General features: G+C 48.4%; 2 protein-coding genes across 2 annotated transcripts; both read left to right on the forward strand.

Annotated features, from left to right (window-relative positions):
• The first annotated feature begins 1,722 nt into the window (after window positions 1-1,722).
• On the forward strand, window positions 1,723-3,754 carry LOC127302387 (UPF0664 stress-induced protein C29B12.11c). The gene is made up of 5 exons (XM_051332836.2): window positions 1,723-2,047; window positions 2,728-2,839; window positions 2,992-3,063; window positions 3,163-3,377; window positions 3,461-3,754. Exons 1-5 carry the CDS (start codon window positions 1,938-1,940, stop codon window positions 3,564-3,566), a joined length of 615 nt encoding a protein of 204 aa, XP_051188796.1. The 5' UTR covers window positions 1,723-1,937; the 3' UTR covers window positions 3,567-3,754.
• Window positions 3,755-4,475: 721 nt separating this feature from the next.
• Window positions 4,476-13,514, forward strand: LOC127302388 (ankyrin repeat domain-containing protein 2A-like). Its single transcript, XM_051332837.2, has 8 exons — window positions 4,476-4,628; window positions 5,494-5,612; window positions 5,763-5,972; window positions 6,056-6,204; window positions 11,396-11,567; window positions 12,304-12,396; window positions 12,871-13,010; window positions 13,093-13,514. Exons 1-8 carry the CDS (start codon window positions 4,619-4,621, stop codon window positions 13,190-13,192), a joined length of 993 nt encoding a protein of 330 aa, XP_051188797.1. The 5' UTR covers window positions 4,476-4,618; the 3' UTR covers window positions 13,193-13,514.
• The last annotated feature ends 872 nt before the right edge of the window (window positions 13,515-14,386 follow it).

Below are 14,386 nucleotides of genomic sequence, written 5' to 3' on the forward strand. Positions count from 1 at the left end.
ACCACTCTTTGACGGAGCGCATTGTTTTGGCAATCACTTATGTCCACCTCGTTTAACCCAAGACAAGACTTAACTTTGGACCATATCCGGATGACGAAACACTATTTGAAGAGGAGGTGGGAGGCGGTTTCTTGCACTTGATTACATAGCTTGCACATACCACAATTTGGTCATCCTCTTTTTTGGAGCCTATCCGTCATCCACACTCTATTTTGAATGATCAACCAAGAGAAGAACTTGCATTTCGGTGGTGCCCAAGGCTTCCATACCATGGAGGGCAAATGAGATTTTGTTTGACCCAAGAATTGCATAGTGTAGGCCGTTTTGGAGGAGTATGATCCATTGTGGCCTTAGTTTTTGGAGATGTGCCTCTTTTTGTTAGAAACTTTCTTTTTTTCCCTCTTACTTTTTGTTAGAAACTTTCTCTTGTAATAACGATACTTCAGAACTTTTTAGCAGCCAGATTGTAGTTAAATTTTCAAGAATGTTTCCAGTGACGAGCTTCGGACAAATTGGGTAAAGAGACACTTCATGCCACTAATGGGGGTGTAAAATGGGCCAAATATAGGTTATTTTGTCAACATTTGCTATATATGAAGAGATTTTAGGCAAAAAAAACTTTGGCTAGGGGCGGTGCCCCCACTCCCCAGCTACCCTGCTGCGAGGAGGGGACCTGTTTGTTTAGGAGGCCACCATGGTAGCACAACTACTGCGGTGCGAGGAGGTTGGTGTCAGGGTAGGGACGTAGGGTGGTGACCAGTAGCAGCACAACACTGCTGCAACCATCGAAGACTGAATCGATGCTACCGTGTTGAGTGCTCTCCATCTCCGGAGTGGACTCAACCATACATATAGGCATGTTCGGTAACCTTTTATTTAATTTTATTTTATTACTCGGCTCATGTAACAACCACTAGCGGTTTGCTTCCACCACCCTGTACCAGCACCGACTACTGCAATTGTTCACGAAAGAGTGGGCGGTTGAAACAAACTTCTGCAAATGTTCACCATTCATGGTTGCCACACGCAAGATCGGCCCAGCTACGAGCCATTGGTCGCGGGGCAGCACAACTTGCCGACAGGGTCGGAGGAGATTGGGGAAGCCGCATGCGTCTGGGAAAGGCAGGACGGTGCCCAGGGTTAGGAGGAAAGGGGGAGGCGAAGAGTTAACCATGGCGCTCCGCCTTGATGGGTGGGTACAAGAGGCGGTGTGTGATCTCACGAAGGAGGCACCCTCTTTCTTTAGGTTAACATGCGACTGACATGTGCTCCCTGTCATCCTAATTTCCCGGTCCAAGTTCGACTAGTTTTGACTAAAGAATTCATTATTTATTCAAAACGTTTGAAATCGTAGTAAATGAAACGTAGTGCATTAACGGTCAAATTTGACTAGTTTTAACTAAAAAATTATGTGTATACACGGATTTTTTAGAATAATAAACGTTTTTTTCATTAACCGGTTTGTAGATTGCTGATATCGTGCTTCAGAAGAATTTACAAGTTGCGTGCACATATAACAACTATAGTTGCCTAAATTGTTCCTGAGAACAAACTGGTTTTCTTTTAACATTTTTTTTGCTTGAGAATTTTTTTTAAGAACAGTTGACACGAGAATTCAGGAAGCCGGTTTAGGGTCTGGTTTCGGCCCATCTGGAACACTCTGCCATCTTCCGAGAAAATCCAGCAACGCACACAACGCGTACAATACCGGCCAAGGCCAACATCCCGACAACCACACGGCCACGCCCGACCCCGCGAGAGAGTTGCAACGAAATAGGCCGGCCGCTTCGAGAAGCCCCGTCAAGATCAAGCCGCCTCCCCGGAATCGGAAATCGCCCACCCCATTCGATCGCTTCCACGATCCATCCACCCCCGTTCGGCGACGCGGCGGAGGAGGCAGCCGAGCAGCAGCAGGCGGAGACCCAGAAGAAGAGGAGATGGCGGAGAACCCGCAGCTGTTCGGCAACGGGATGCCGGTGCCCTTCAACGGCGAGATGTTCGTCCTCGCGCGCGACGGCGTCGAGTTCAACGTCGACAAGATCCCCTCGTGCGTACCTACCCCCTCTCCCTCCCCCCTTGATTGTCCCTGCCGCGCCGGGACGGATCGGCTCTCGCGATCTGGCCAGCGATTACGCTGCCCGGATGGGGATTTTGTTTGATTAGGGATTATATTAGGGTCGGTCGGTTTCGATGGGGGAGAAACCGTGTGGGGTTGGTTAGTTCATCTGAGATTCCTCCGTGCTGGTGGTGCGCGAAGCCGAAATTGAGCAGCGGATTTTGGCGTGTCAGTAGGGCTAGCGCGCTGCCGCATCTTCATCCTTGTAAAACATGGACGATCACGGGCTAAATTGCTGGTGCCATCTGCCATGGTGGTGTTTACTTGAACTTTATAGCTTAATATGCACTGGTAATAGAATTCCGTACAATTGGTGGGAGCTGCTGGATGGCAGGAAAATATATGCTGAATATTGCGTGGGCTTGCTGAATACTATTTAGAATAACCGAAAGACTTGGTGGCGCAATTCGTATCTACAGATATGTGCAGCTTGTTTATCATGCTGAGCACCCATCTGAGCTAGATGACAACTGCTTCCATTGTTGTGGAGTGCTTCCATTGTTGTAGTATTAATTTACAAGTCTTTGTCAGTTATGATCATCTTGAGTTATTCTTGTACTAAACACTTCTCTGCGAAAAAAATGAGCTAACCCAATACTATCTGTTCTCAGAGCGCCTGGCGGCCACGCAAAAACCAAGGGCACCATTTACCTCTCCAACATAAGGATGGTGTTTGTTGCCGCCAAGCCTGTTGGCAACTTCTTTGCTTTCGATATGCCCCTGGTGAGTAATTACATCCTGAAAGTTGGCTCTTCCTATTACAGCCTGTGAATTTGTGAGAGGAACAACTCTTGGCACTTCCTTAATTATCTATGTCACTGAATCACGAGTTCTGAACAAAATGCGCATTCCCTGACATGGCAAATTGTTTGCAGTTGTACGTGCATGGTGAGAAATTTAACCAGCCGATCTTTCACTGCAACAACATTTCTGGATTCGTTGAGCCGGTGAGTGTCAGAATATTTCATATAGAACTGGAGCATGCCTGTACATCTTCTACATTCCTCGCAAAACAGAAGGCACTTACCTTGGGGTTCTCAATGCAGGTTGTTGCAGAGGGCCAGAACAGGGCTCTGTACTCGACCCACACCTTCAAGATCTTGTTCAAGGAAGGAGGCTGTGGTACCTTTGTCCCTCTCTTCCTGAACCTGATCACATCTGTGCGGCGCTACAACCAGTTTGAAGCCCAGTCTGCTGCTACGCCCCGTGTGGACCCTCTGCAAGCTGCGCAGACCCCTGTCGACGAAATGATGCGCCATGCGTGAGTGCACCATCTGATATTTCCTTATCTCCTTGTTCCGGCTATATTCCTGTTTGTAAACCCGCACCGCTTGACATTTGCAGGTACGTTGATCCAAATGATCCTACCAAGATTTTCCTTCAGCAGCCTGCTGCAGAATCCCAGATGAGGAGGAGAAACTACCACGGGCCTGCTGATAACGCGTACTAATGTTTTGGCCTGACTGCGAAACTTCGATGATCTATGTAGTAGGGAAGGGCATGTGTGTTTCCTGTCTTTGTGGTGATTGTCATTAAAGAATGCGGTGAAGTATAGTATGATCTCGGACAATTGTGTATTTCTCTGTCGGATTCAGTCCAAATGTCAGTAATAATGTACATATTGTGTGATCTGCTTTACTATTGCTGACTATGGTTGTTTCCCCTTCTCTGTATGTTATCTAATCGTTACGGACGATGGTTACAATGCGACTGGTCTGAGTTGGAATCTTGTTTACTGTCAGCCCTTGCGTGTGATCAATTCCATCTGTTTATTGGCAATTCCAGAAATGGTTCACCTTTGAGTTAAGGGTGACTCCACCAGGATGTGTCCAGCCCATTGATAACGTAACCTGCTATGAAGATGTGCAGACATCGGTGTACGAGCAGTGATCCTTTGAAAGTGTTGTATTGTACAGTAATGCCGATCCTTTTGAAGGTGTTGCATTGTAGCAGTACCGTGCTCTCAAGTAGTATTCATATCTCCGTGCTAGTGGATAATATATCCTTGTCGTTCTGAATGCGCTGATGCGCAGTAATGATGGGTTTCGAAAGATGATAAACTCAACATGACAATTATTTGTTATCGGTAAGGAGAACAGCGACGGGTTTCAAAACATGATGATAGACTCAATTATTTGTAATTTCTGTATTCAGCAAAGCTGATTTGTTCAGCTAACATATCTGCCATCGTCTCAATAAATTTTACATATATGTGCAGTTGGGGACCCAGACAAAGTGGATTTCGCTACAGATTCGCAAAAAATAAAAGTGGAAATTGCTACAGAAAAGAATATACTTCGGCTCAAGTCATAAAATACTTTCTTGTAGGAGGGGAAAAGTACAAAAATACTTGGTCTACTTGCTCCGATTTGTCCCGATCAGCAACCTCCTCATTCTTCTTTGTCCCCAAGCCCTCCTCAAGGGTTTTCCTCTCTCACCGCTGCTGCCTTACCTTCTCCGCAAGCCTCCGTCGCCGCCGCCCGCCCGCGCGTCCGATCCGCCATGGCGTCCGGTAACTAGCTCCAACCGCTCCTCCTCGTTGGTCTTCCGCGCCGCTCACATGGTTTCCGCTGAATTTTTCCGCGCGCTTCGGTTCCTCCCGCGCTGCTCCATGATCCCGTCCGCGGCTAGCGTCCAGCCGCTAGATCCGCGGCAGGGGCCGTGATTTGGGGAGTTCCAGTGGTCGCGGCGCGGGAATCGGAGCGTTTGGTGCGCGCCGTTTAGATCGATTTTGGGGGATGTGGCATGTGGCCGAGGGGAACCGAACTGGTGTACTACACGGCAGTAGCAGTCAATTCTATAGGTGTTGGATCGATTAATGTCAGGACATCACAGCTGCTGGTACACCATTTTAGGGGATTCATCTGAGGGGAGCCAGTGTGGAGTGGTGGTTTTGGAGCTCATCGTTGATTCATGGCAGTGGCAACTAATTGTTTATTTTTGGATCGATTAATGTTCGAACATAGTAACACTGTTGTTCTGTACTACTATGATTGCTTCACTCGTCGTTTGCCAACTTGTTTATTTTTAAAGTAAGGCGGCATGTGCTTATAATGCCTGGCTAGAGTGAGCTTCTACCTTGCTGCTGCTGTGACGTGATGGTGGGCAAGACATGTGTAGCTAACCTGAAACCATCTGCTGCTGGTATATGATGTACCTTGGAGCATGCTCTTTTAACTAAACCATTGTTATTACTGTAATTGTGTTGAGCACGCAATTGTTGGCATTAATTACTGGTTAAGACGCTTAAATAGTGCTTGTAACTTCACTCTGTGATTAAGACAAGACATGCAATGGTAGATGCCTTTATTTATTTCTAATGCATGATTCTATAGCCTCTGATGTGCTCCTTTTTCTGTCCGACAATTGCATTTCAGACCAGAACAAAAGTCCGAAGTCGGATGGGTCGTCTGAGGCACAGAAAGGGTCTTCGCCGACAGCTAATGCAGGCCTTCCCAGTCCTTTTGATTTTTCCAACATGAGCAGCTTGCTCAACGTATGTTTTCTCCTTATGCCCTTGATATGTTCTGTTAAGTACGGACTTCAAATGTACTTTGACCGCTGGAAGCGTGAAACATATTCTCTTCTGTGCATTGCAGCAGGTCTACTTCGTGTATATGTCTAACTTTGTCGTTGTCACGTGCAGGATCCATCTATAAGGGAGATGGCTGAGCAAATTGCGAGCGACCCTGTATTCAACCAGATGGCTGAGCAGCTTCAGAAAAGTGCTCAGGCGACCGGGGAACAGGGTCTTCCAAATTTGGATCCTCAAGCGTACATGGAAACTATGACGCAAGTTATGCAGAATCCTCAGTTTATGTCAATGGCAGAGCGTCTTGGGAATACTCTTATGCAGGTATCACATTTTATTTTCTCACTTGTCATCCTGGTACTATACTCCATGTTATTTTTGCCTAACGTGTTCCCTATGTATGACAGGATCCTGCAATGTCCACTATGCTCGAGAACATGACTAGTCCAGCTCACAAAGAGCAGCTTGAAGAGAGAATGGCCCGTATCAAGGACGATCCATCTTTGAAGCCTATTCTTGAAGAGATTGAGAGTGGTGGTCCATCTGCAATGGTGAAGTAGGTATCGTGTGTGTTAGAGTAATTCTTGCTCAGGAGTTAGCTAGTACCTTCTAGTAGTACTGTAGGTGCTGGTATGTTCTAGTATGTTCTAGGAGTACATTACATATGTAAGTCTTAGCCAGTAGAACACTCTGGATAACTCTACTAGTAGATAAGGATAGCAGTAGAAAGCTCTAGAAGGCTTTAGAAATCTACATGTTGTACCTAGCTTGTATCCTATAAATAGCACTATGCAATACAAGCTGCATGAAGCTTTTGGCAGCATCACAAATCCAGACCACTTCCCACACACTACACTACCTGTGAACTAGCTAGCAAGGCTAACAATTGGTATCAGAGCCTTGGTGAAGATAGGATCCTGAGAGATGTCAGCTCCAGTTGGAGGTGTTGTTGGCAGTCCGCCTCGCCAGCCGCGGCGCCGTTCCCCTTCACCACCACCGAGACGACCGCGCCACCGTGATGCAGGAAGGCGCGAGGTTGTGGTCGAGCGAGTCGTGAAGGACGTCGGCGATGGCAGTTACCCGATGCTGACGCGGACGAACTACACCGAATGGAGCCTCCTCATGAAGGTGAAGCTGCAGGCTCGGGGCATCTGGGATGCAATTGAGCTCGGCGCCGACGACTACCAGGAAGATCGAATGGCGCTGGAGGCCATCTTGCAAGCGGTGCCACCAGAAATGATGGCTGGACTAGCCGTCAAGCGGACAGCCAAGGAGGCGTGGGAGGCGATTCGAGCCATGCGCGTCGGTTCGGATCGCGTGCGGAAGGGCAAGGTGCAGCAGCTAAAGAAGGAATTTGAGATGATCTCATTCCGCGACGGGGAGTCTGTTGATGATTTCGCGCTACGCCTTACGAACCTCGTCACAAACCTCGCCACGCTCGGAGCACCTATCGACGAAACTCAAGTCGTCGAGAAGTTTTTGCGGGTTGTGCCGCCAAGGCTGTCGCAGATAGCCCTTGCGATCGAGACCCTCCTTGACACTTCTGATATGTCATTGGAGGAAGTCACCGGCCGGCTGAAGGCAGCTGAGGATCGTCTCGAGTCGCCTGAGCCGGCGCGTGAGCAGGGCAAGCTCCTACTCACCGAGGAGCAATGGCTAGAGAGGATGAAGGGGCGCCAAGGAGGCAGCTCCTCCAGGCCTGCACGCAGCAGCGGACAGCGACGACGACGGCCACCACGTAAGAAGGTTGGAGAAGGCAACGACGATCGTGCAGCAGCTAGGGACGGCCCGCGAGATGACACATGCCGCAACTGCGGCCGTCGCGGCCATTGGGCCAAGGATTGCAGGCAGCCCCGGAGAAACAGGGCATACCTGGCCGAAGCAGAGGAAGATGATGAGGAGCCTGCACTCCTCATGGCGCAGGTCTGCACCACTTCTGCCCCTGCCATGGTGGTGCAGCAAAGCACTACTCCAGCTCCAGCCATGCCGGTGGAGAAAAGTGAAGCTCCAGCTGCTACCATGGTGGTGCAGCAGAATGTTGCTCCAGCCCCGGCCATTGTGGTGCAAGATAGCACCATCAAAGCTCCAGAGCATGTTCCTCTTCACATCGACGAGCCGAAGGCAAAAGCTTACCTTGGGACGAGCAGCGACGACGAGCGAATCGAGGGCTGGTACCTCGACACTGGGGCTACAAATCACATGACGGGCCATGGGGACGCCTTTGCTGAAATTGACCGTACAATCACCGGCACTGTCAAATTTGGCGACGGCTCGGTCGTGGAAATCAAGGGCATGGGCACCATCATCTTTGCAGGCAAAAATGGTGAACACAAGGCTCTCAGCGGCGTCTACTACATCCCACGCCTGAAGAACTCGATCATCAGCATTGGTCAACTTGACGAGAGCGACGCATGCGTGCTGATCAGGAGAGGTGTGCTTCGCATATGGGATCAGCAAGGACGACTCCTTGTTCGGGTCACACGCGGCAGGAATCGCCTCTATCTCCTCCATCTTGAGATTGCGCGGCCAATTTGTCTCTCTGCCTGCCGCGATGATATTGCTTGGCGCTGGCATGAGCGATTTGGGCATCTCAACTTTGATGCTTTGGAGAAGATGGGACGCCTCGCCATGGCACGTGGGCTGCCACGGCTGGAACACATGGAGCAGTTCTGCGACACATGCGTCATCACGAAGCATCGTCGCAGCCCGTTCCCTCGGCAAGCAAGGTATCGTGCACAGGAGCCACTTGAGCTTGTCCACGGCGACATCTGCCGTCCCATTTCGCCGGCGACACCTGGAGGCCGGCGCTACTTCTTGCTCTTGGTGGATGACGCCACTCGCTACATGTGGGTGATGCTCCTGGCAGCCAAGAATGATGCAGCAGATGCCATCAAAAGAGTTCAGGCAGCAGCGGAAGCTCGAAGCGGACGCAAACTGCGTGTGTTCCGCACGGACAATGGCGGTGAGTTCACCTCAACGGATTTTGCATCCTACTGTGCTGATGACGGAATCGAGCGCCACTTCTCCGCGCCATACACCCCACAGCAGAATGGCGTCGTTGAGAGGCGAAACCAAACAGTGGTGGCAATGGCACGTTCTTTGCTGAAACAGAGGAGTATGCCAGCTGAATTTTGGGGGGAGGCGGTCGTGACTTCATCTTCCTCCTAAACCGAGCTCCCACCAAAGCCCTCACAGGAAAGACTCCTTACGAGGCGTGGCATGGCCGCAAGCCGGCTGTCCACTACCTTCGCACCTTTGGGTGTTTGGCATATGTCAAGGAACAGGGGAACCTACGCAAGCTCGATGACCGCAGCTCTCCCGCTGTCTTCATTGGCTATGAGGATGGAGTAAAGGCATACAGACTGTTGGACCCAGCCACAAGGCGTGTTCGCATCGCTCGTGATGTCATCTTTGATGAAGAGCGAGGTTGGGATTGGGCAGCAGATGGCGGCGAAATCCCCAGCAGCAACTTTGACGTGGAGTATATCAGCCGTCATGCCACAAGACTGCCTAGCCAGGTGTCCAGTTCAGCGGGGGACAGATCTCTGTCTTCGAGACGTGGGGCTCAAGGTGCCTCAACCAACACCCCACCAACACCTCCATCAGCTCCAGCAACAAGTGTTGCAACCGCATCAACCCCGGTTTTCGTCACGCCACTAGCAGATGATGATGACCGACTGGATGCTGCGCATGGAGACACACCGGTTCGCTATCGCAGGGTCGAAAACCTGATTGGAGACGAACCAGTGCCTAGGCTCGTACCGCGCAACCTCGACTCTGAGCTACACTTGGCCAGCACGGGGGAGCCGTGCTCATTCGCAGAAGCTGAGCGCGACAAGGCATGGCAGGCAGCCATGCGCGAGGAAATTGAAGCAGTGGAGCGAAACAACACATGGGAGCTTGTTGACCTGCCACTCGGGCATCAACCAATAGGCCTCAAATGGGTCTATAAGTTGAACAAAAATGAAGCCGGCGAAGTCATCAAACACAAAGCACGGTTGGTCGCTCGTGGCTTCGTCCAGCAAGCCGGCATAGACTTTGATGAAGTCTTTGCTCCCGTCGCTCGCATGGAATCAATCCGGCTGCTGCTTGCTTTGGCTGCCCAGGAGGGGTGGCCCGTCCACCACATGGACGTAAAATCAGCCTTCCTCAATGGAGAACTGAAGGAGGAGGTCTATGTGAAGCAGCCACCGGGTTTCGTCGTCACCGGAGAAGAAGGAAAAGTCCTACGGCTGCGCAAGGCCCTCTATGGTTTGCGGCAAGCTCCGCGGGCATGGAATGCGAAGCTCGACTCCACGCTCAAAGAAATGGGTTTCAAGCAGAGCGAGCACGAGCACGCAATCTACCGGCGCATCACGGGTGACGCAATCTTGCTCATTGGAGTATATGTGGATGATCTGATCATCACAGGTTCGTCCAAGGGAGCAATTGAGAGTTTCAAGGCCGAGATGAAGACAAAATTCCAAATGAGTGATCTTGGATTGTTGTCATTCTATCTCGGAATTGAAGTCCAGCAGCACGGCGATGGCATCAGCCTATGTCAAGCACACTATGCCTCGCGCATCCTACAGCTGGGTGGAATGGAAGGATGCAATCTAGCACACACTCCAATGGAGGAGCGGCTCAAGCTTAGCCGTGAAAGTACAGCAAAAGAGGTGGATGCTACGAAGTACCGACAAATCGTTGGCAGCCTACGCTACCTCGTCCACACCAGGCTAGACCTGGCATTTGCTGTTGGGTTCGTCAGTCGTTTCATGGAACGACCCACAAAGGAGCATATGATGGCGGTGAAGAGAATTCTTCGCTACGTCGCTGGCACGACCCACTATGGTCTTCACTACCGACGGAAGACAAAGGATGCACATCTAATTGGTTACAGCGACAGCGACCTAGCCGGTGACATTGACACTAGGAAGAGCACGAGCGGCAATCTGTTCTTCCTCGGCAACTGCTTGGTGAGTTGGCAATCTCTCAAGCAAAGGGTGGTTGCTCTGTCTTCATGCGAGGCATAATATGTTGCGGCCACAACTGCAGCAACTCAAGGTATTTGGCTGGCTCGACTTCTTGGAGAACTTCAAGGAAGAAAAGCCAAGACAGTTGAGCTAATGGTGGACAACAAGTCTGCCCTGGCATTAGCCAAAAATCCAGTCTTCCATGAGCGCAGCAAACATATCGATATTCGGTACCACTTCATTAGAGGCTGTTTGGAAGATGGAAGCATCAACGCCAGCTTCATCAATACTTCAAATCAGCTCGCTGATATTTTGACAAAATCACTTGGGCGAGTGAAGTTTCAGGAGCTGAGAGCTAGAATTGGAATGGTCCAAATCAAGTCAAGCATGAAGAGCAAGGATTAGGGGGAGAATTGTTAGAGTAATTCTTGCTCAGGAGTTAGCTAGTACCTTCTAGTAGTACTGTAGGTGCTGGTATGTTCTAGTATGTTCTAGGAGTACATTACATATGTAAGTCTTAGCCAGTAGAACACTCTGGATAACTCTACTAGTAGATAAGGATAGCAGTAGAAAGCTCTAGAAGGCTTTAGAAATCTACATGTTGTACCTAGCTTGTATCCTATAAATAGCACTATGCAATACAAGCTGCATGAAGCTTTTGGCAGCATCACAAATCCAGACCACTTCCCACACACTACACTACCTGTGAACTAGCTAGCAAGGCTAACAGTGTGCGTGTATGGGTACCTGATTACAGCTTTAAGTTGCTGAGATTGTTTGCGCTACTTAATCTAGGTACTGGAATGACCCAGAGATTCTTCAAAAGATTGGCCAGGCTATGTCATTGAACTTCCCAGGAGCTGATGCTACTTCCACTGTACTATCTGGACCTCAAGAAACTGAGGAGGAAGACGACTATGACGAGGAGTCCATTGTCCATCACACCGCAAGTGTTGGTGATGCAGAGGTAATTGCATTAAATAACCCTTGACTTCTAATTACTGTCTGCTGCTAGTATTTGAGTTGCCCATTTTATTAGTATTTATACATGTTAGTTTTTTCACAAGAATGCTCAAGTATGCTACTCCCTCCATGTGAAAATAAGCATCTCAAATTTTTCTAGATACCGGTGTATCTAGATACACACCGGTGTATCTAGATACACCGTATCGGCGTATTTAGACAAAAGTGAGACACTTAGTTTAGAATGGAGGTAGTACTTAGTAGTTAATCTGTAGGGTTTGGCATATCTCAGTATCCAACCAGTTTTTTGTCAATGCAAAGCATGTATCTCCAACGAAGCAGCACAAACTTATATTTATATGACAAAGAATTCTCCCTTCCTCCCATGATTTTAGATCATAATCAGTGTTCCTGGGCTTATAGCTTATGGGCGACATGCATTATCTGTTTCTGTTAAGCAGCTCGCAAATCAGCCGACATTTGGTGTAGATCTTGAAAATGTGTCCATTCTCAGATGATTGCTGCTCCTTGCAGTAGATTATCTGGAGTTGAACTTTGAGCACATTTCTCACCGGACACAACCTGTATTTTTCTCTTTTGAATGGACATCTCTGAGAACCTTCCATTAGACATGGTTTCTGCCATCTTCGATCTTTTATTTCCATCCGAGGAAATCTCTATGAAATTGTTGTACTTGTTAACTATAAAGTGCTGCATTGACAAGTTGAATAATACAACAGGGTCTGAAGAAAGCATTAGATGGTGGAGCAGACAAGGATGAAGAAGATGCAGAGGGAAGGAGGGCCTTACATTTTGCATGTGGATATGGCGAGGTGCGTTATGTGCGGAACTTTCGTAAACTTAAACCAATGATGCACCATTCATTCAGACTAATGTGAATATCCCCGTACACCCTACTATGTTTCCACATTTTGGATTTTCTCTTTCTGTCACTTGTAAGTTTGAAATTCCATCAGTTGGTAAATCGGCCTGCCTTTGGTTGACCTGTTTCTAGGCATGGTGTATCTTGTTGCAGCCAGTTTGACCAATATACTTTGTGATCTGGTAAATTGCTAATGTTTGCAGATACTTTACTTGCAAGGTGTTTTCTTAACAATCACTAGTCCTTAGTTGTTGCATTGCTGCAGAATTGCATACTGTATTATACTACTCCAAGTTCTGAATTCAAAGTCCTGTGCTGTATGGTTATTTCTATCTGTTAGATATCTTCTAGGGGGTCCTGTGTAATCTAGAAAAATGGACTTGGTTTATCAGCAATTAATTGGATGATTTTTTGTATTTTTCAGTTCAAGTGTGCAGAAATCCTTCTGGAGGCAGGTGCTGCAGCAGATGCATTGGACAAGAACAAGAACACCCCACTGCATTACGCCGCTGGGTATGGTCGCAAGGAATGCGTGGATCTTCTCTTGAAGCATGGTGCTGCTGTGTAAGTTAAACCGCCTGTTTACTATTAACTTGGTTCAATCACGGATACAGTGGTTTAGATTCAACTTTCTGAATGGTTGCAGCACGCTCCAAAATCTGGATGGGAAGACCCCCATCGAGGTGGCCAAGCTCAACAGCCAGGACGAGGTCGTGAAGCTGCTCGAGCAGGACGTGTTCCTATGAACAGAATCCCTGGACTAGACTCAGCGCGCATCGAGCATAAACTTCCTTTGGTTATAGACTCCTGTTAGCATCTTGTCGTGGCGTGTTGGTCGCCTGTAAACCTGTGTGGCCGTTCGGTTGCTTCCTGACACTTGTGCTCTGTTCTATCTTCATCGACGTTGATTTGATCCAGCTGTGTAGAAGTGTCATCTCCAGAACCTGTGGGCAGCGCTGAGCCTGATCTTGCTATTTCCCGTGGGAACTGCCAGTGGTGATGGTTGGGTCGTGAATATTTCTCGGTGTTTTCATATGATACCACAAATGTGATTTTCTTTTTCCTGAATCTTTGGACTCATCTCGCGTTTCGTTATTCGGCGCGTGTCTTGTACCCAAAACTGTGAGCTCGTGCAACCTGCACGCATACGCATGCTGTTGAACTTGATTCTGTTCTTCAGGCGGAAACGCATGCAATTGTGGTTGATGGCAAGACGTAACCAGCCTGGTTCAGACAAACAGTCTGCTACCTACCCCTGGTCACTGGACAGTTGGCCCTTTGCTTGCTGGTCTGTTCAACATGATCAGATATAGGGTCTCAAAATCTCTAGGAACTGTTAGGAATAAATTAGGCTAATAAGGCAGTTAGCATTTTCATTAGAATAACTGCCTAACAGTTAGAATTATAGTGTTGTCCAAATGCTATGTACATCGAACAGTTGCTACGCCTTTTAGAAGCGACGCAAATCTTGTAACTGACATTGTCGAGCACCTGTTGGGACCTATAAATACCCCCCAGTCACAATCAATAGAATCAATCATTTCCCTTCATTCTTTGTGCTTTTCTTCAGGAACTTCATATACTCTTGCGACCCTAGGTGTGACGCCGTGGTAACTCAAAAACTTCGCAATGAAACCATTGGTCCAGCTTTGACTTGTCCTCCGATTAATATGTTTTTCAATGAAAAAACTCTACTTCATTGCATGTGAATAATGTAATACTACCAATCATTCGAGAACACAGAAGCATGAGTTTTTGTTGTTTATGTTTTTTTTCAAAAAGAGTTTTTTGTTGGCGCTTTCCCATCAGTGGACGAGACGGTACGAAACGTTCGATCCTGTGATCCTTTCCGTGACGCAAACGCTCGCAGGCTCTCGTCTCCTGCCACTGCCAAGTGGGTCCACTCCCAAGCATCTTTTTTCCCCGTAGAACATGGCGCA

This window comes from Lolium perenne, chromosome 5 (assembly GCF_019359855.2).
Source record: "Lolium perenne isolate Kyuss_39 chromosome 5, Kyuss_2.0, whole genome shotgun sequence".
Taxonomy (NCBI): Eukaryota; Viridiplantae; Streptophyta; class Magnoliopsida; order Poales; family Poaceae; genus Lolium; species Lolium perenne.